Here is a 23,210-nt window from a genome sequence, read left to right as displayed (position 1 = left end):
AGAGCCTTCTTTGCGGAGATAGACAGCTTCATCTTGATGAAGGCCGACTGTTTCTTGGCCTTCTTTCTGTTAAATTGGGACTGAGGAGATTGAGGGGCAGCAGGTTGGAATTCCTCTCCAAAAAGTTCAAGAAGGGAGCGAGAGAGAACTTTGTAATCTCCCACAGCGTCGGCAGGATTATCATCGTCATCAGAAACATCCTCGAGGTCCTGATCCACATCTGCAATATCCTTCGAAAGAGAAGAAGGATCCTTAGAACCCGACAAGGGCAAATCAAAGGCATCATCCTGCAAAAGACGGGTTGCATCCTGGAGTCCCGCGCTAGAAGAATCCTTGGGACGAGAGGCAGTATCGTCCCGAAGAGGCAGGGTGGTATCGCCCTGGGACCGAGAACGAGAGGCAGAGTCGTTCTGTCGTCGAGAGCGAGAGGCGGTATCGTCGTGGCGGCGAGAATGAGAGGCGGTATCGTCGTGGCGGCGAGAATGAGAGGCGGTATCGTCGTGGCGTCGTGAACGAGAGGCGGTATCGTCGTGGCGTCGAGAACTAGGGTCGGTATCGTCGTGGCGTCGTGAACGAGAGGAGGTATCGTCGTGGCGAAGCGAACGAGAGGAGGTATCGTCGTGGCGAAGCGAACGAGAGGAGGTATCGTCGTGGCGAAGCGAACGAGAGGAGGTATCGTCGTGGCGAAGCGAACGGGAGGCGGTATCGTCTTGGTATCGAGAACGAGAAGCAGCGTCGTTCGATAAGGTATCGTCCCGGTATCGAGAACGAGAAAACGTATCGCCCTGGTATCGCGAAGAAGTATCGCCTGGCGAAAGCACACATTCCTCATCCTGGCGTAGAGAGGGAGAAGTTTTCTTTAAAGAAGAACTCCGTTCTCTCTTAGAAGCAGACTTCTTAATCGGCAACGAGTCGTCTTTACGTCTGTCAGACTGGGCGTGAGGGCGGCTAAAGGCTTGTACTAAAGTCAAAAGTTGTTCCTGCATGACAGACATAAAGGATTTAGCAACATCAGCTGGGTCTTGCGGACCCGAAGGGGGGGGCTGACGAATAACACTCGTATCTTCGGCAGCAGGCTTCGTCCTTTTCACAGGCACGGAGTCGAAATCATCCTCCGACGGACAAGGTTCATAACTGCTAGAACCGGGAGAGAAAGAACGAGACCGTTCGTCGCGGTTCCATCTCCTCTTAGTAGGTCTTGAAGCTTCATACTTCCATTTACGTCTGGACGAATTCGGAGAAGAAAACAACACATCCGACACGTCTTTCCCGTGACGGTCAAGAGCAGCCTGGGAATCGACAACAGGACTGTCTGAGGCGACGGCTGACCGAGGGTACGTACCTCTCACCCCCTTTCGGTCATCGACGTACCTTCTCCCTTGGTCCTGGGAGCTTGGTAGAGGTCTAGGCCTAGGGGTATGACAGATTCGGTCAGTCGCCACCTCCACTGCACTAACACAAGCACTTTCACTTTCCTTACCTTTAAAGGCCTCCAGTTGTTCTTTAATGGCCTTCAACTCGGCCGCCAGGCTAGCGTACCGAGGGTCATCCGTAGATATGGAACCTGTAGGAGGTGCAGGAGTTACTACCTCAAGGGAAGGATCAACTTCCAAAGAGGAATCAATAATAGGATCAATAGATATATCTACGCTAAGTTCGTCTTCCTTACCACTAACAGACTTAGACTTAGACCTAGAAGCTCTCCTAACTCTATCGAGCTCTAGCTTACGCACATAGCGCTTCATAATTAACCAATCTTTCTCATCCAAAACCTTACATTCCCCGCACCTATTATCAAGGGCACAAACAAAACCCCTACAATTAGAACAAACTGTGTGAGGATCTACCGCCATTTTCGGTAGTCTCACCTTACATTCCTCATTCGCACAGATACGGTAATGACTCTTTTCACTCATAATGAAAAACAGCAAAAAAAAGGTAAGAGTAAAACAAAATACAACGATAGCCAAAACCCCAAATCAGAGTACTTCACCAAAAAAGCAGACTGGTACACCGAGCAGGGAAAGCGAAGAAAAACTCTTAATGACGGACCAACGTGTTGTCGATCCGGCCGGCAGAGATGAACTGAAGAACAGAAAACGGGAATGATTCCTCATACCACCCTTTAACGGGTGTTACCACCCAACCACCACAAGGCGGTTGCCTAGTTTTAGAAAAATTCTGCCGAAATAGAGATAATTAGCTATGTATATATAACTGCCAGGTAAGTTCTATTCATAAAAAATGCTAATTGGAATACTCAATCTGGAAAACGGCATGAGGGAATAACAGGGTTGGTGACAATTCCTGATCAAGGATAATGCTGAAAGCGTATCCACACCATATTACTTGCCCTGCAATGCCACATACTGGCAATAGCATCCTAGGGGAATGAGGCAAAATTGGAACGACGGAGAATGGTAACTATTTTTATTATGATACACATTGCTAAGAGTGAGCTTCAAGGAGGAAGCGAGATGAACTGCAGTTGAATATCAAAAAAACCAATTCTATTATTACAATTCAATTTATTAATTACCTTCGCTTTAATAATTTTATCTCTATCTTCTATCCTTAACTATCAAATAAAGGCACAACAACGTATGTTGTACTAAGAATGTCTTACTATATTTACAACAATAGTTCAATTTGTTCCTTTGATTTTATCTATACATCAAAATAAAATCTATCTGATTACAATAATAATAATGTATAATTATGTCTCTACTCTTAATGTTTCCTTATTATTCCAATTCATACAGATTATGATCACTTACTTGTAGCTACGAGCTAAAGCTAAGGCTTCTCCATACTCTTCATTTTCAATTTTGCGTGCAAATAACTCTTCCGGGGTTGTGCTCTTCAAACATAGAAGACGAAAAGTTCTTTGGACAATTTTGGGCCTCTTGCTTGGAGGCCTAAATCTGTAAGAAACAAAAAATATTAGGCTTATAACTGTAAGGAACGAAAAGGACGAACAAAAATCTCTTAACTATTTTAGGGCAAGAAAAATAATGAAATTGCACTATCAGACAATTGTGCTGTACTAGTCCAAAGTACGAAGCACAGCACTGCTCGAAAGTGACACACCACGAGTCTCTTTGTACTGTCTAAATCTTAGCTTTAAAATAATTTTAATAATAACTAGTTTAAAAGTAGTAAATTTTTCCAATTTTCAATTTCAGACAGTCCAATAAGTTTCTGGATTCATGGCAAAAAAATCATCTATGGTATGCTATTTTGAGGTAGGTAAATAGGATCACTTTCATGAATTGGCATTATTCATAAAATACAGGGTGCGGCAAAAGTTACGCCCTTTTCATTTTTATATCTTATAATGTATATTTTCTTTTGGCCTAGGCACACTAAATTAGTTTTAATTTTTCATCTATTCTCTTTGGTCTATTCCTATTAAACTCCCCAATTTCTGCTGTATTCGTTAACTATAATGTTAGAATATATCTCTTGTAGTGCCTGCAAGTATTTGGAAAGCTCATTTGTCTTGTGAAAATTTACTTAATAATAACAGATGCAAAAATACCAATATAACAATAAACTGAACCATAACTACAAACCTTTCAGCGTCTGTAACCCAATAGAGGGCACTTTTAGCAAGACGGTGGGACCTTTGAACAAAAGAAAGCTCCTCTTCGTCATCAGAGTCAAGATATTCTTCCTCTTCATCTGGGCCCTCTCCAGTTAAGATTCGTTTTGTATTCACTCTACTTTCAACTTCCAGACCAAGAAAACCCCTGTCATATGATTCACTTATCTGTAACATAAAAAATAAAAGTAATCTGACAATTCAGTATTTGAGTAGCATTTGTTTATGTAGACATTTGTTATGCTAAGAGAAGTGGGAGTTTACCAATTAATCTACATTAGGTGAAAACTGCTTTGCAAACAGATCTATGGCATGAATCACATACATAAAGTGATAAGCCCCTGTACTTACCTGTGGAACGCCTTCTAAAAATTCTGGCGACTCTCCCAGTAAGTTTCTCAAAGAATTGACAGAACTAACAGTTACAGCACCAGAGTACCGGGCCAATATCACAGCTACATCTGACCACCAACTAAGATCAGCCGGGTGATTTCTTAAAGGACCAGCATACTGAAGAAGGCGCTGTTTCTGGCCCGGAATGTACTCGTTAGTAGCAGGATTCACAGCATCGTGATCTGGTTGACCCGACAGAAGCCAAAACTTTTTTTTGCGCAGTGATGGTAGTTCCCAAATTGACAAACTACCAGACATGTGAAGTGCTGCTAACTGTCGGCCACTAGGAGACACACTCAAGTGGAAAATGCAGTCATGGTGTGGTAATTGCTGCCAACCTAGTAGGCGAGTCATCAATTCCACACTAGGTGGAAAATACTCTTCTTCATCAATAGTAGGCACCTGTGCAATAAATATTCACATTATAACAATTAAGTCTTACAAAAGAGATACAAACAAGAATTAATGTACTGAAAAGTAAAGATAATACAAAAAAGAAAAAATGCCAATCCTATATTTCCATGTCGATAAATTTCATGAAAAGAAGGAAAAATACAAGAAATAGAACAAATGTTGCAATAAGCTGTATGAAACACAAGGAAATATTCTGGTTATATTAAAAAGTCAACAAAGAATTATTCAGTATACATATTTTGAAAAAAATAAAAACATGGATTTTGTACTTGAGGGGCATTCCATACATGTTTTAATTAATAAATAAAACTTTTTTTTCAGTATAGACACTTCTGAGGAGCATAGAATCCTACAACATTCATCATCTATCAAATCTCTGAACATTTCACGCATCTAAATGTTAGCCAAAAATATGACATAAATAAAAGTTGCATTTGAAGGATGACAATTTGTCATACATACATGACAAATGACAAAAAATAAAAATAACAAAATCTCCAGTACCAGTGACTGATGATAACTTACGTGTTTGTAAAATGGATAGTCGTTAATCATACGCCAAATGGTTATCCCATGGCCTAGGCCACTGCTTTTCAAGTTTGTGTCGTTCATGTAATTACACGAGCCAGCGACCATGATAAGATTTCTGTTGATGAAAATATTTCTCACAATTTGACAAGAACTATGAACAAAATAAATACAAATTAAAAGCATTTACATTTTAAAAGCTTAATGACTACTTTACATATTAACATGACATAATGGCAACACAATGGTTTTGGAACTTATAAGCAAAAATATTCAATTTTTAACACGATACTTTTTCCCGAAAATTCAAATTAAAAGCATTTACATTTTAGAAGTTAACGACTACTTACATATTAACATGACATAATGGCAACACAATGGTTTTGGAGCTTTAAAGTAAAAATATTCTATTCTTAACATGACTTTTTCCCAAAAATTCATTTACATTCAAGTGCTAATGAAAATTACTTAGTTCTAGGGAAAAGTTCAGAGAAGACTAGGCTAGAAGTTTATACCAAGCATAATGATGAATATGACACACCAGCACCTATCTCTAATTAAAACTAACTAAGCAAAGTTTTGATAGTGATTCTGATATCACCTGGACGGATGCTAACCCTAACCTGACATCCTTAGTCGGATGCAGAGTAATTTTGTTCCATTCAGTAAGGGTTCTGAATGTTTGCTGTGCATTACCGAGTCAAGATCCTCTCTTAGAGCCCCAATGTCTTTAATTACTTTAGATCCTTCTATTGCTAAACCCTTGTATTCCCACATTCCTAGTTGCTATTTTAGACAAGTAAATTTTGAGGCAGAAAACCAAATTGGTAGTCTGGATCCTAATGTCCATCCACTTACAAAAGTAAGTGCTCTCAAGCCATGGTATTTCAGATAGTAAGATTCTCATAGCCATTTACTGTTGTTGGTAACGTTTCAGCTAAAGCTGGTCAGTTTCATCACGTTTCGGATGGCAATACGCTTCGTTCATTTGCTAGCTCAGCCACATGGTCATCATGGGTTAACATTAACTGGGTAATGGTAAATACTACAATAATGACACTACCAAAATATATATGAGAGGAGAGAGAGAGAGAGAGAGAGAGAGAGAGAGAGAGAGAGAGAGAGGAGAGAGAGAGAGAGAGGAGAGAGAGAGAGAGAGAGAGAGAGAGAGAGAGAGAGAGAGAGAGAGAGAGAGAGAGAGAGGAGAGAGAGAGAGAGAGAGAGAGAGACGAGAGAGAGAGAGAGAGAGAGAGAGAGAGAGAGAGAGAGAGAGAGAGAGAGAGAGAGAGAGAGAGAGAGAGAGAGAGATATTTTGCTCTGCATAAGTCAAGTCCTCACTGCACTGGTGAACTTTTTTATCAATAATAGTTACTAGTAACACCATCTGAAATGCTCTGAGCAGATTCAACTATACCAATGGAAACAATTTTCTAAGAGTCTCATCTGAACTATCCTGTTGGCTAGCTCAATGCTCTATTCCCAATAACCTGGCGATGGCACCCATCATTGTAAAAACATCAGATGAGCAACTGAAGATCCACTTTTCTAGTTATTCATCAGATCACTCCAGATACTAAACATAATAATTTTAAAAATAGCCGTGATATGAAAGCTGAAAATACACGAGGAGATACGAATACTATCTAACATAAAAAAAAAAAAAAATAGTTACCCGTGTTTAGCTGCAGCTGTAATTCCAGAGGGATATAGTTTACTGAAGGAGAAAACGTGACTTTCTTGATAACCCTCAGTAGGAGAGACAAAATAACTGCGAAGATTTCCCTTGTAGTCTATCAAGATGAGCTCTGATGCCCTGTGAAGTAATTAAATAAAAATTATTATTAAATAAACTTTAATAATGATTATAGTACCATACCGCTTAATCATTTCCAAGGTAGACCATTTAAGTAACAAATTTTGATAACACCTTATTTCAAGACTATAATGAAAAAATATATTTCTAATATGAAGTAGTCTATGTTGTTTAAATATTATGTAACTAATTTTTTCAATACAAATCCATCACTCACAATAATAACATATAGAGTTACATTTGAAATCATCACATGTCTAAGGAGTTTAAAGGTTTAAAGGCCACTCATGAATGGCAGAGGCAAGGGACAGTGACTGCCTATCAAGCAGGACAATACCCAAGGAGGGCCAGGCAATGGCTGCTAATGACTCAGCAGATAGACCTATAGAAACCTCCAATCCCTAGCTCACAAGAATGGTGAGGTTGCAGCAACCAAAGGAACTAACGAGTTTGAGAGGGCCTCAGTAACGACGCTACCACCAGGCCACCATAACCAAGACTAGTACCCAATTAAGATTGTTGCATAATCCTGACGTAACTCGATCGAACACTAGTATTAAATTTTGAAGACCGTTATACAATAATCACAACTGAGCTAAATATCTAAGTTCCCAGAGAGCTACATATCCCTCAGGGTTTGTCCTCACAGATAACCAAAGCCAAAATGCAAAATATAATGATGAGTGCAGTTTTTCTATTTTTAAAAAAATTCTAACTTGCTATAATAAAAAATAAAAACATACCGATAAATAACAAACTAATCGGAAGGTATGTGGGAGTTCCAGGCTGACAACAGAGAGTGATAAAGCAAACTAGTATACCCAGGAGAGAAAATAGAGACCAAAGTAGGTAGGGAACCATAGTCCCCACAAAGTCATGGCATTCTCATTAAAAAGACTTGTTCCTACTATTTTTAAAATGGAAGAGCAAGCCAAAATCATATCTTATGATAAATCATTCGATATACAATACATATACAGTATACAAAAATAACAAATGCTGCCATTTCTTGTCCACCACAGAACAAAGGCCTTACACATGTCAATTCGTGCACTAGCCGTTTCTATACCACTGCAGGACAAAGGCCTCAGACATGCTGATCCTAATATTTTTCAGGCAAATGGAATCCAACACTATTACAAAAAACTTACAAGGGCAAAGAAAATATAAAATACTGTATAGTATAATATACCCCAAAAAAATTATCACCCAATAAAAATTAACAGGATAATAAAAAAATATATACAAATGACAATTTTTGCAATATCCTAAGACTTCTGCTCGCCTACTAAAAGTTGTAACACCCCTCTACACATGAAAAGTGAACACGGGTTTAGTAGAATACTGGTCTGGCAGCCACATTCAAAGCGAAGTGCAGATCCTATTCTGTCTAAATAAACTAAAGATCTTTATTCGGAGATTTGTATAAGCGATGGCTTCATGATGGAAAAACTACTTGACATGTCGAATTCATGGTAAAACCGTATTTAATAATGCATCGATTTATGTAAAGAATTATAAGTTAATAAAAAAATATATATAAAGTACCTGTAAAATACATATTAATTTGAATACTCATCAGTCATGAAGAAAATGAAGTCCTTTGCCTAAGCCTGACAAACAAGAATAACACACTTGATAGTAAGTTTTGATTTGGTTCAATATCTAAATATGATGAAATAAAAGTTAAGTAATTTTTGTTCTTGAATATAAAAATCTTATTATTTTAATTTGTTATACTTCATTACACTGGATAGTACATTACGTACTTATGTCATATAAAAGGTTTGTATGAATGCAAACAAATGATAAAGTCTAAATATCCAACAAATGAAAACCTCACATATCACAAGTGTCATAATGCTTGATCAAGCTTAGATTAGGAGTGAAGTATGAAGTCAAAGGAGTATTTTGTATGAAAACATCAACTTTTCATGCAAGTGAAAGTAAGCAATACAGCTAAATAAGTTTCAAGAACAATAAAAATTAGAAACTTCCAAACTTAACCTCACTATAGATTTTATAAATAATAAAACCAAAACATTATCATCTACATCAATAAACACTCCAATAATATAGATAATATTTAAGCTAAAAAATCAAAGGGCATCAATAAACACTCCAATAATATAGAATAGTATTTAAGCTTCAAACCAAAGGGCATAACAAAATACATTACCATTTAATTTTTTGAGTTCTGATATCACAAAAGAGAAGCGCAGCAATGGCATTACTGGTGTCAAGCTGGGTTACTCCTTCACGGAATCTGTAAAATAATAATAGATGAAAAAAATTGCAAACTCTAGTGCTGTAATACAGTAATATTTTTTTTCAATTTACTTTACAGTATGCCTGTGGTTGGCACGCAATTTTTACCATGGGCATATTTACTGCTATGATGTGTTGCTCAAGGTGACGTTGAATGAAATATATCAGAATTTTGTAGCCAAGGCTGATTATCTAAAAATCAAGAGCAGTAACAAGGTGAAAGTTGAAAGTACAATATTGAAAAAATCTCGATACTGAATAGTTTAACATTTACTTAGATCATATTTTGAAGACTTTCCTATGAAAAAAAAAATGTAACATCCTTTTTTGGGACATTCTGCAAATCCCCTGAATGTAGCGTGGCCAATCTTACTGTCAATTATAATCTTAAAAAAAAAAAATTCAAACAAACTTCCAGATTTTTTACTGGCTGATTATGATATTTCTATCAAACTATCAAAGGTAGCATTATACTTTGGTAAAAATCCTAGTAGTAATTGTTATTGTTGTTGTTATTATTGTTATTGTTGTTGCTGTTATTATCAATACTAATATTATTATATTATATATTATATCATATTATTATTATTATAATTATTATCATTAACATTATTAATATTATTAATAATAATAATAATAATAATAATAATAATTAATAATGATATTAATATTATCAACAATAACAATAATAATAATAATAATAATTATAATATTATTAATAATAATAATAATAATATTATTATTAATAATAATAATAATATTAATAAATAATAATAATAATAATAATAATAATAATAATAATAATAATACTTATATTAATAATAACAATTCACATTTTCTAATGAACTCTATTAGAAAAGTAAAATATAGCAAACACAGCATGTTATCTAATAAAGAAAAAAAAATCAATCATGAGATTACACGTAACGTTGAATTTACAAGTAGGTAGGCCTTTCCGCATCATAAAAATTACTAAAACCACTCAGGAATTTTTCTAAACTAAGTAATAAACCTAAAATATGGACTTCTAACTATTTAAGTGTGAGAATTTAATAGTACAGCCTGCATACCTTGGGGGATATATAGTGAAGATAGATGTACCAAGTGTGTTGAAGATTTCTACAGCACCAGAGCTATAAGCGACGCCAACCATCGAGCAATCAGCTGACCAGGCTACTCTTCGCCACGATGGGAATGGATCTGCATACACTGCAAAAACCATTATGCATAATACTGTAAAACATTTTGTAATATACTTTAATAAAGAAAGGCTTATACAATATTAATCATTGCTGTATCTTCTTTTTGCTGTTAAAAAAATACCAGGGTTGACAGGAGGAAAAACATCAAAACCTACTTATATTTCCTTATACAGATATTTGAAAGAAATTGAAGTAAAATTTCCAATTGCATCCATTAACCTATCTAAATTATATGAACAAAAATTACAATTTAAACTCAATTACGGCAAGATCCAGCCTTTTACATAACGCTATATTTGAATATGCACATTGAGTTTCTATACATATACTGCATGTTGAAAAATAACAAAATGCACGCACTCTCACTGAGAGAGAGAGAGAGAGAGAGAGAGAGAGAGAGAGAGAGAGAGAGAGAGAGAGAGAGAGAGAGAGAGAGAGAGAGAGAGAGTGTGTGTGTGTGTGTGTGTGTGTTACAAGGATTTTGGATGTCTCAAAGACTTATTAGTCCACCAGTGGAGACTCCTTTTGCTCTTCGGTCGAACAATTTAGTAGCATTTAGAGTTCTTACAATATTGTCTAACTTATTCTTGAAGTCGTTTACCACGTTACTGTTCACTACATCCGCTAGAAGTTTATTTTACGTATTTGCTATTTTGTATGTAAAGAAATTGGTGATGTATCTTTTCAATTCCAGTTTGTATCCATTACCTCTAGACTGATTTTTGCTAAGCTTGAATAGATCATTTAATCTACATTTGTTATTCCTTTAACAATTTTGAACGCCTCTATTAACTGTCCCCTTAGTCGTCGAGTTTTTAGATCAAATAAGTTCAAACGTTCCAACCTTCGTCTATATCCAAATTACCTGTGTTGGAACTAGTTTGTTGGCCCTAGCTTGTACTGCTGCCAGTCTATCTATATCCTGTATAATTGGAGCCCCGAATTGGACTCTGTATTCTAGGTGGGGTCTTACTTGTGATGTACACAGCTGTAGTACAGTGTCTTTGTTTCTATATTCAAATAAGTCTTTTTATGTAGCCTATTAGTTTTTGTGCTTTCTTTTCAGCTTTCATGCTCTGTTTTGTGAATGTCAAATCCTTGCTGATAATAATACAAATACTTTCCTCACAGTCCACACTTTCTATTTCATTACCTAGCAGTGAGTAATCTGACTGTGGGTTACTATAACCTATTCACATGACTTTACATTTCTCTGAGTAGAAAGGGATTTGCCATTTTCTGGACCATTCTGCTAGCTTTATTAGATTTTCTCTTAAGGCTTCTATGTCTTCCGAGTTCGCAGCATTTATGCCTAGTTTAGTATTGTCGGCAAATTTGCCTATTCTACTAGTCAATACTAAATCTATGTCAATATTGTAAATCAGAAATAGCAATAGGCCAAGGTCAGTTCCTTGAGGTACTCCGCTTGCAACAGCTTTCCACTCTAAAGCTTCTCCATTGATTACAACTCCCTCTTTTCTGTTTGTTAGCCAATCTTCAATCCAATCAGCTGGCTCGTCAATGATGCCTAGTGCTCTAACTTTGACCATTAATTTTCTATGTGGAACTTTGTCAAAAGCCTTTTGAAAGTTTAGATTTATGTTGTCTATTGCCCTGCTTTTGTCATGAATACTAAACATTTCGGAAAATTATAAAAGATTGGTCACACATGATCTCTTTTGTCTAAAACCACGTTGGCTGTCTATCAGAAGATTGTTTTTCTCTATGTTCTACTATTGAATCTACAATAACTGATTCTAAAATTTTGCAAGGAACTTTAGTTGGACACAGGTCTGTAGTTGCCAGATTCTTCTCTTTACCCCTTCTTGTAGATTGGGGGAATTCAATGTTGACAAATTCCAGTAGCCTATGTCCCTCTGTGTTTGATGTAGAATCCATAGTCTCCCAGTTTACTACTGCATTGAAGTCTCCCATTAGGACAGCTAACTTATTGTTAACTTCTTGTCCAAGTTGTCTACACAACTAATCATCCTGTTCTTGTGTTTGATGTGGTCTGTATATTGCTAGTATAAACATGTTTTTTCCTATGACGTTGATATTTTCACCTGTCGCTTCAAATTCGGTTTCTAATTTAATATTTATGGGGTTTAAGTGAATTTTAAAATAGAGCATTACCCCTCCACCTTTTTTGACCCGGTGATCCTTCTTGAAAAGCTTGAAACCTGGGATTTCGTATTCTACAATAAGATCCTTTGTTTTTTCTTGAATCCAGGTCTCTGTAATGCCTATGACATCTAGTTCATCACTAGCTATCATTGCCCCAAAGTTTTCCATTTTGTTTAACTGACTAAGCATTGAATTGTGCCACTTTGAGGAAATTTCTATCTTTTTCTCTTCCTCTGTGGCTTTGATAGTTTCCCAAATTTACTAGTTTTATTTTTACTTTTATCTGCATTATCCAAATTTTCTGCCAAATTCCTCTATCTGTTGTTGGTAGATTTTCTAAGGGTCTAGTTTGTTCTTGGTATACTGTGTTTAAGAAATTGTACAGGCTGAGATTAAGTTGGTTTCCGTATACAGTGTACTGTACTCTCTTGCCTTCTTCACTAAAGCGCATTCCGTCTCTTCTGTATAATTTTCTCTTGCTGTAGAAAGTATCCCAAAGATTTATAAATTTCTTCCCTTATTCTGGCACGTGGACTTGAGCCTTTCATTTATCCCTATGGCCTTACTGAGGCTGAAGTGACTGACGTCGAGTCTTGGGAGAATACCTATAGCTATCATATTGGTCTTGTTTCAAGCAATTTCAACAGTTTTTTCCTAGCTGTTTTACCAAAGCTTCTGTTTGGCCAGCAGTATTCTTTCTTAGGAATAGGTCATTTCCAGTTGCCTGATCAATAATAGTGGTCTTCCTGTTCTCTTTTAATAGTTTTACTGACCACTTCTTTTATCTTCTGTGTGTTGGCACCTGGATAGGACCTGACCTTTCTCCTCTTTTTGAGGCTGCAGTAGAAAGTATCCCAAAGATTTATAAATTTCATTTTCCCTTATTCTGGCATGTGGACTTGAGCCTTTCATTTATCCCTATGGCCTTACTGAGGCTGAAGTGGCTGATATCGAGTCTTGGGAGAATACCTATAGCTATCGTATTATTGGTCTTGTTTCTAGCAATTTCAAGTTTTTTCCTAGCTGTTTAACCAAAGCTTCTGTTTGGCCAGCAGTATTCTTTCTTAGGAATAGGTCATTTCCAGTTGCCTGAGCAATAATAGTGGTCGTCTTGTTCTCTTTTAATAGTTTTACTGACCACTTTTTTTATCTTCTGTGCATTGGCACCTGGATAGGACCTGACCTTTCTCCTCTTTTTGAGGCCGCAGTGCTCACCTTGGTCCTTTACCATAGTCTCTGACGAACAACGTCTCATATTCCTCTTTCTCTACTAGGGGGAGAATCTGTTTTTGGTGTTAGTTACATTTATAGGCTATTGTTTAGTCTTCTTGGCCTTAGTTACCCTTCCTCTAGTGGGTTTCATGAACTCTGTTTTTGTTGGTTATTTCCTCTCTAGGTTCTGTCCTTGATTTTACCTTTTGTATTTCTTGGATACTAATCCCATTTTCTACACCACCATCTATGACTTCTTGGTTCCTTATTTCTAACTGTTGGAACTTTGACATGATCTTGTTCAATTGTTTTCTTAGTTCTTGGTTTTCATTTTTTAATTTTTCTATTTCCTAATCTTGTTGACGAAGCAGGCATATACCAAAACGGAGTAGGTTGGTAGAGCACCCTTCTTTCAAGTCTACACACCATTTGTTTATTTGGCATTGTGCACATTTGTGCTTTAACTTCACTTTCTCCCTCATCTTTTATTTCTCTGTGATATAGTCTAATGTGTGTCTGTTTGGAAATCTCAGCTAATAACTTCTATAATTCTTACCTTTGAGACCACTAGTGTAAAAAGGAAGGTGACTGATAGTTACCCACCTGATTAATCATGGATGACTTTCCATCTTTTCTGTCCCTAACCTCCTATAGGTGCTCCCAAACAACAGTTAAGGCTCCTCAAAGTTGGGCTATCCCTAACATGCTGCAGCTCACAACTGAACAGCACAAGGCAGAAGCTTGTTTTCTCGCCAGGATTGGCCGCCGAAAGCTAGAGATCACTAGGATTTCCGGACATCCAAGAACAGCCAGACTCTTAGGTACTACTGAGTTGTACCAAGAAGCAGCAACTGGGTTTTTTTAGTTGGCCAGGACTCCAAGGCACAAAAGCTATGTCAACCACATGAGCAGTTCAGCCTATTTCACTAGGGGTCAATCACAGGTAGTGGTCAGCAATCACACGTTAGGAATGCGCTTTGCGGGGCACTAATAGCACTATTCCATTCTTGCGCCCTGTCACCCTGGGTTTCCTCCATCCCAGTCACTCGAAAGCTGTGAGCGAGTTCCTAGCGTTGTTTATAGAGGTTCCAAAGCCTCTGCTCTGTCACATGAGGTAGCTTTCAGCTCCTTAATGTCTATTATGTACAGGCTAGTTATAAATAGCCGTCATATCTCGAGAGAGAGAGAGAGAGAGAGAGAGAGAGAGAGAGAGAGAGAGAGAGAGAGAGAGAGAGAGAGAGAGAGAGAGAGAGAGAGAGAGATTTAGTAATTTCTTATTTTTACTTGATAGGATAAAAATATGTATATTCATTGAAAAAACTACTTATACTTTACTGTATACAAAAATTGCATAGGCTAAAGCCTAAAACACGCCATTTAACTTCGTTAGTTGACTGACTACAGTAGTTCAAGCAGACATTATCGCATTCTAAAAGAATCATGCTTTTTAAGGATAGCTGTGCTTCATCAAAGTATTTTTGTACTTTTGTTTTCCCTTTTGGGTGCATTTTAATCATCAACAATTAGAGAGCTCGGTCACGGACAGCCCGCACCGTAAACAGCTTGGAGCTAGAATCAAGAGACACTGGCCTTGTTAAATTAGATACAAACTAGTGTTTTATAGTTACTTATACATACGGTGGTGTGGCAATGACTTCTGTTAATAGTTACCTTGTACTGAAGCTGTGTTAATAATGTATAACCACCTCTGAAGAGTAATATGAACTACAGTACAATGCTGTGATAGAAACCCCGTGAAAATTATCAATATAGTGCAGTGCAGTGGGTTAACTATAGTCCATTTCTTTAAGCGAGGCATATTTGCACCGACTCGCAGCGGTGCCCTTTTAGCTCGAAAAAGTTTCCTGATCGCAGATTGGTTGGACAAGATAATTCTAATCAATCAGCGATCAGGAAACTTTTCCGAGCTAAAAGGGCACCGTTGCGAGTCGGTGCAAATCTGCCGCTCTAAAAGAAATGGACTATAGTACAGTATTTTAGTCAACCATGCCTAGGCAGTGGTCTGTGTTTCGAGGGAGTTACAAGTTGACCCACCAAAGGGCACCAAGTAATTGCAAAATTTCGCCCTTTAAGGGTGTCAGTTACTTGACCCCCACCCCCTTCCCGTGAGTAAGAGGGAAAACGGTATCATAAAAAATTACCTCCGACCTTAAAATCTCCCGAAACCCAGTCGATCACCCACCAGATTCAAAATCTAAGCCAAACACTGATCTGGAAAAGTTGCATGAAATTTTGTCCACATTCCAATGGCATTCCCTGCCTCCTACCACCAGACTAATATATCAAAATGCTTACCCCTTTTACCCCCAAAGGACGTACTGGTACGTTTCACAAAACTCATCCCTTTACCCCCATGGACGTACCGGTACGTCCTTGCAAAAAACTGCTATTTAAATTTTTTTTTGCATATTTTTGATAGTTTTTTGAGAAACTTCAGGCATTTTCCAAGAGAATGAGACCAACCTAACCTCTCTATGACAAAAATTAAGGCTGTTAGAGCAATTTAAAAAATATATACTGCAAAATTTGCTTGAAAAAAAATAACCCCTGGGGGTTAAGGGTTGGAAATTTCCAAATAGCCTGGGGGTAAAAGGGTTAAAGGGTTGAAAATGAATTTAAAGAATAAGGAGATAATCTACAATGAGAATTAATACTTAAAAGTTTTCATATACCTAGTACAGATAGAACTAAGATCCTTTGGTTCTGTGAAAATTCTGTATAATCATACACTCAAGTACAGCCTGATAAACCTGAGACAGTTTTATGAATAAATCCTCATATTCATCCAGTTACCTCTGCAAAAGTAAACATACACACTGCTATATCATAGCAGTACAAATTTCAAAGAAGTTTAGAATACAGCACAGGTAATGTATCATTAGATTCTGTGAATGAAATAATTTAGTTTCACAATCAATATAAAAAAATTGACAAAACATAGCATTCAATGTATCCTCGTTAGTCACATGTCGCATAAAATCTTAATAAACCTGGTGGTTATGACATTTTTAGCTTTTTAGACAACTAATTGATGGGTAACATACGTAAATACAACCAGATTTGAGTTTGAGAATGTTTTCTAAGACCAAAGTTTCTTAACTATGAAAATTCAAATTCCTTGAATAACCATACAATAAAATAAATGTCTGAATGAAATTTAATATTGTATTTGAAATTATCTTAAAACAATTAATCTCTGGTTTCTATTTTGCTGAGCATGTTAAATCATACAATTTTTTACTTCCCCTCAACGCAGGTTTTGAGAGCGAATTTTCTGAGACAATATTCCTACCACATTAAAGAATGAACAGATTTCATATATATCTCATGACCAAGAAAGGTAAGAATCACAGACATTCATCTATCTATCTCTGAAGAACACAAAACCAGTCTTTTCTCTTTTAAGTTTAAAAAGTTAACCTTAAACAGCATGCAAGAATGCATAAAAGGTATCACATACAGTTTATATTCTTTCCAACAACCGAGGCAAAGTCATCTTTCTTTGCTCGGATCTCCAAAGACGACGCCTGGACTATAACAACGACTGCCCCTTGTGCTCCAACTCCCAATTGCCATCCAGATCCTCCACCAACAAGCCTAAAAATAAAATTGGGTTAACACCATCCTGCTTTTCCAACTAAGGCCGTAGCTTAGCTAGTAATAATAATACGAGCACAAATCAATATGGAATAAATCTCAGATATTGTATAAGAAGTATTATTAAATACTGTAACAAAAATACTATATAATTTAATGCAGTAAGTAAAAGGGAAAGGAGAGGGAGCCTGAGAAAGGAGAGGGAGACCAAAGCGAAGGTGGGTGGACTGTATCAAGGATGACCTTCGATCAAAGGGATTAACCGGTGATGAGGTGTGGGACAGAGGTAGATGGAGGAAGCTGACCAGGAACATCGACCCCACATAGAAGTGGGAAAAGATGTAGAAGAAGAAGAAGAAGAAGAAGAAGAAGAAGAAAAAGAAGAAGAAAAAGAAGAAGAAGAAGAAAAAGAAGAAGAAGAAGAAGCAAGAGGACATTGGCAATATGAAACGTGACTATTTATTGACATTTGCAGCTGAAAATCATAGGCATGCAAGTTAGGGGGAAGCCTACCCTAGGCCAAAAATTTTACAAAATTTAACTTACAAACAGCTCCTTGAAATCCATTGAGTTTATAAGATGAGAACTTTCTGTACACATATTGAAAATTAATTCACATTTAATCACTGCAGTGGCCTCATAGAATGAAGTACTGTATAACTGTTTTGCATTACAGTAAATAAAAATTCATCTCGTATGGTTTCACTTACAAGCAATTGTAAATCAATAAATATAAAAATAAGAAGATATAAATTAATGGTTAATTTTAATTTTGTGCAAACTTTGCTGCTCTTTTCTACTCATTCTACAGGATGCATTAGTCATACCCTAACATCCCCAATAAATAGTCTATCATATTTATTATGGGAAGGGGCCATTTTGTTTTAAAAAGAATATATTCATAAACTTATACTGCATATAAAGCATAAGCATGTTTCTTAATATAATACAATTAAAAGTTAATAGATAAATTATATCTTATACCAAATCCATTAAAACTAGGAGTAGATGTTTTTAATTTTTCGATCATGGCGTCAGCTCTCCTTATCCATCATTATTACGTTCAGAGCTTCCTACTCGATAGGAAATTTAACATATTCAAGGCAGCATTAAACTAAATTATTTCTAATATATGCATTCATAAATATAATTATACAGTACTGTATAATAGGGATGCACTATAAAATATAGGCTGGAGGCCAGGCACTAGGACCCGTTTAGCACTCGTCACTGTCATTAAATATCTCAAATTTTATCAAGTATTTTGTATTTTTCTTAACTACTGTATACAAACCAGGGTCCTTTAATACAACCAGTGAATTTACCTGTCATTCTATACTTACATCGTGATCACTATCTTAAAAAAGAAGTTTCTTGTCATGTGAGGTACAAGAACTATTTCTAGTAACAGGCTCGTGAACACTTAACAGGCACCGCTCAGCACTTGGTATGACCTTGGTACATACTGCTACCTCCTACTGTAAGCAGAGAAAATATAGCTACACTGATGGAACATCTTACACGACATCTTCTCCAAGTGAAGTAGTAATCGATTAAGGCCACTGCACTCGGTACAAGACAGAACACAGATGCAAAAGCGGAACATTCCAATTTTTGTTCCTGAAGGAACCACTGTCGGTACGCACTGCTTCCCTCTCTTTCGTGAATGAGAGAGATTATCCAGAAAGGAGAAAGAAGGGCACAGCCATTTATCCAACCGGAAGTGCAAGTACTGTACACTTCTCTTGAGAAACAACAGGTAGCAGGTGTAAGCACCTGTACCATGTAGGTATACTTATACTTGGAGATGGTAATATTCCTGATACGTACCATAGCACTTCGCAAACGAGGAGAGAACGTAGTGGTGCAAAGGATGCTTGTACCAATGACTGTTCCCAAAGGGAAAACTCTTTCCATACATTACTTTTCTCTCTCTCTCCTCCAAAAGCAAGACAGAGTTCGTTCAGGAAGGGAAAAGAATGGTAGGGATCTATATTCATACACCTAGTGCGAGTGCTTGTTCTCATGAGAAAAGAGTAAAGTACAGTAAAGATAGCAGGTATGTAAGCACCATTACTGTGTACTGATAGTTATATGTACTATGTACCACACTGTTTCCCCCACAGGGAGAGAAACAGCAAGAGTCAAGTCACTCGTACGTGACTCCTTTGGATTTCTTCCCCATTCTCCTCTAGAAGTAACCAAGAAGTCACCTGACTTTGAGTCTACTTGAGAATGAGTGGGACGGATCCATGTCGTTGTTCAATCTAAGAGCAAGGTAAGATCTCGTGAAGAATATCATATGATCATGGTTATCTGGCATGTATTGGGTTCTTTTTCTTGGGGAACCATGTGCAGAGACCTAGTGGGTCAAGATCCACTGTGTGGTACATTCCTGGAACATATCTCAAAGGTTTGTACTGTACATGCAAAGGTCCCGTACGGGAGCAAAAGACAAGACTCCAGCTCACCATATAATGAGAGGATAATCAGCCCTGAATAACACCTTACTTGCCCATCATTGAGATGAGTAGGCTAATAGGCCCTGGCCAGTACTAGGCTATATACCGAGGGCAAGGTGCAGTCTGGAATTAAATACCTGGCAAATGATGACTAATGGATTACATATTCATTCCACCGTCCTCCCCGTCATTAAGAGAGGAAAGGGAGAATTACTTCTTACACCTCTAGTCTAATAAGAATAGTACTCAAAAGTATAGCTTACCAGACTTCAGCCCCAAGGTCGATGAAGGAAAAATGGAGCAGATGAGCCAGTCATTCAAACTTTCATCTCTGACTTTCATCAAACATTTTAAAATGCAATACTGTATGCTTACTGTACAATATGGAAGTTGGACTGGCAAAAAACTATCTGGGAAGCCACAACAAAGCCAAGAACAAAGGTGTCAAAGGACTTGAGGGTATATTCCCTTAAAAAGGTGATGGTGAAGGTTGTCTAGTACTAAACTCATGCCATCATCACTTGGCCAACTGCAAGATTTGTTCGTAAGGCCAAAGTGGGACTAATACCCGACTTCATGAGCTCTCTACCAATCTGTTGCCATGACTTCCTCATCGTTCAAGGCATACATGTGTTTCGCTTCCTCATGAGGCCACGAAGAGATCATTCTTCTATACACCTTTCTTGCTTCTACAAGTCCAAGGAAGAGAAATTGACACTAGGGCAGAAATATGATATTTTAATTATAAAATAAATTTTTGAATATACTTACCCGGTGAATATATAATAGCTGCAACTCTGCGGCTCGACAGACAACATACTTAAAAAACTCGCGAGCGATCGCTATGCAGGTTGCGGGTGTGCCCACCAGCGCCAACTGTCGGCCAGATACCACTCTCGGATGTAAACAAAACCTTCAATTCTTCTTGTCCCACTGCGTCTCTATTGGGGAGGAAGGGAGGGTCGTTTAATTTATATATTCACCGGGTAAGTATATTAAAAAATTTATTTTATAATTAAAATATCATTTTTAAATATTTAACTTAGCCAGTGAATATATAATAGCTGATTCACACCCAAGGAGGTGGGTAGAGACCAGAGTTAAATATGTTTACAGCGTATAAGCTAAGAGTTTTTTCATTTTGACAGTTATCAATATAACAAAACCAAAATAAATAGGTACCTGGTAAGGAAGTCGACTTAGACGATTACTCTGCCTTGTAAGTCTGTCTTCCTCACGGAGCCCAGCGATCCTCTTGGGATGCTGACAGACTCCCAGGAGCTGAAGTATCAAGGGCTGCAACCCATACAACAGGACCTCATCAAACCCCTAATCTGGGCGCTCTCAAGAAATGACTTTGACCACCCGCCAAATCAACCAGGATGCGAAAGGCTTCTTAGCCTTCCGAACAACCCATAAAAACAACATTAAAAAACATTTCAAGAGACAGATTAAAAGGATATGGAATTAGGGAATTGTAGTGGTTGAGCCCTCACCCACTAATGCACTCGCTGCTACGAATGGTCCCAGTGTGTAGCAGTTCTCGTAAAGAGTCTGGACATCTTTCAAGTAAAATGACGCGAACACTGACTTGCTTCTCCAATAGGTCGCGTCCATGATACTTTGCAGAGATCTATTTTGCTTAAAGGCCACGGAAGTTGCTACAGCTCTAACCTCGTGCGTCTTAACCTTAAGCAAAGATCGGTCTTCCTCACTCAAGTGTGAATGAGCTTCTCGTATTAACAATCTGATAAAATATGACAAAGCATTCTTTGACATAGGTAAGGATGGTTTCTTAACCGAACACCATAACGCTTCAGATTTGCCTCGTAAAGGTTTAGTACGAGCTAAGTAGAACTTAAGAGCTCTAACAGGGCATAATACTCTTTCTAGTTCATTGCCTACGATCTCCGATAAGCTAGGAATATCGAAAGATTTAGGCCAAGGACGAGAAGGCAGCTCATTCTTGGCTAGGAAACCAAGCTGCAGAGAACAAGTGGCTTTTTCTGACGAAAACCCGATGTTCTTGCTGAAGGCATGAAGCTCACTGACTCTTTTAGCCGAGGCCAAGCATACCAGGAAAAGAGTCTTAAGAGTGAGATCTTTCAGGGAGGCTGAATGTAAAGGCTCAAACCTGTCTGACATGAGGAATCTTAGGACCACGTCTAAATTCCACCCAGGTGTAGCCAAACGACGTTCCTTAGAGGTCTCAAAAGACTTAAGAGGTCTTGCAGATCTTTATTGTTGGAAAGATCTAAGCCTCTATGCCGGAAGACCGAGGCCAACATGCTTCTGTAGCCCTTGATCGTAGGAGCTGAAAGGGAGCAAACTTTTCTCAGGTATAAGAGAAAATCAGCGATTTGGGCTACAGAGGTACTGGACGAGGATACGGAAACTGACTTGCACCAGTCTCGGAAGACTTCCCACTTCGATTGGTAAACTCTAATGGTAGAAGCTCTCCTCGCTCTAGCAATCGCACTGGCTGCCTCCTTCGAAAAGCCTCTAGCTCTCGAGAGTCTTTCGATAGTCTGAAGGCAGTCAGACGAAGAGCATGGAGGCTTTGGTGTACCTTCTTTACGTGCGGCTGACGTAAAAGGTCTACTCTTAGAGGAAGACTTCTGGGAAAGTCTACCAGCCATCGAAGTACCTCGGTGAACCATTCTCTCGCGGGCCAGAGGGGAGCAACTAACGTCAACCTTGTCCCTTCGTGAGAGGCGAATTTCTGCAGTACCTTGTTGACAATCTTGAATGGTGGGAATGCGTAAAGATCTAGGTGTGACCAATCTAGGAGAAAGGCATCTATATGTATTGCTGCTGGGTCTGGGACTGGAGAGCAATAGATTGGAAGCCTCTGGGTCAACGAGGTTGCAAAGAGATCTATGGTGGGTTGAACCCAAGTCGCCCAAAGTCTCTTGCACACATCCTTGTGGAGGGTCCATTCGGTTGGAATTACTTGACCTTTCCGACTGAGACAATCTGCTAGAACGTTCAAGTCACCCTGGATGAACCTCGTTACTAGGGAGATGCCTCGATCTTTTGACCAGATGAGCAGGTCCCTTGCGATCTCGTACAGAGTCAGTGAGTGGGTACCTCCCTGTTTGGAAATGTACACCAAGGCCGTGGTGTTGTCCGAGTTGACCTCCACCACCTTGCCTCGAAGGAGACTCTCGAAGCTTATCAAGGCCAGGTGAACCGCCAAAAGCTCCTTGCTGTTGATATGCATGCTCCTCTGACTCGAGTTCCACAGACCTGAGCATTCCCGACCGTCCAGCGTCGCGCCCCAGCCCAAGTCCGATGCGTCTGAGAAGAGAACGTGGTTGGGTTTCAGAACTGCTAGGGGAAGACCCTCTCGTAGACTGATATTGTCTTTCCACCAAGTCAGACAAGTCTTTATCTTTTCGGAAATCGGGATCGAGACCGCCTCTAGCGTCTTGTCCTTTTTCCAGTGAAAAGCTAGATGGAATTGTAGAGGTCGGAGGTGTAGCCTTCCTAGCGAGACAAATTGCTCCAGGGATGATAGCGTTCCTCCCAGACTCATCCAATTCCTGACTGAGCAACGTTCTTTCTTC

General features: G+C 38.3%; 1 protein-coding gene across 1 annotated transcript in view; it reads right to left on the bottom strand.

Moving 5' to 3' along the window:
- LOC137658262 (NBAS subunit of NRZ tethering complex-like) overlaps positions 1-23,210 on the bottom strand; it is an 85,453-nt gene that overhangs the window by 32,350 nt on the left and 29,893 nt on the right. The window contains exons 3-10 of the mRNA XM_068392938.1: positions 17,043-17,179; positions 10,091-10,229; positions 8,932-9,018; positions 6,612-6,752; positions 4,937-5,057; positions 3,956-4,399; positions 3,576-3,772; positions 2,778-2,924 (exon numbers count right to left, since the gene is read on the bottom strand). Of these exons, the coding sequence (XP_068249039.1) occupies positions 2,778-2,924; positions 3,576-3,772; positions 3,956-4,399; positions 4,937-5,057; positions 6,612-6,752; positions 8,932-9,018; positions 10,091-10,229; positions 17,043-17,179 (1,413 nt within the window). The remainder of the gene's footprint in view (positions 1-2,777; positions 2,925-3,575; positions 3,773-3,955; positions 4,400-4,936; positions 5,058-6,611; positions 6,753-8,931; positions 9,019-10,090; positions 10,230-17,042; positions 17,180-23,210) is intronic.

Source organism: Palaemon carinicauda, chromosome 1, assembly GCF_036898095.1.
Source record: "Palaemon carinicauda isolate YSFRI2023 chromosome 1, ASM3689809v2, whole genome shotgun sequence".
NCBI lineage: Eukaryota > Metazoa > Arthropoda > Malacostraca > Decapoda > Palaemonidae > Palaemon > Palaemon carinicauda.
The sequence above is the reverse complement of the archived record's forward strand: the minus strand, read 5'-3'. Positions and strand labels throughout refer to the sequence as shown.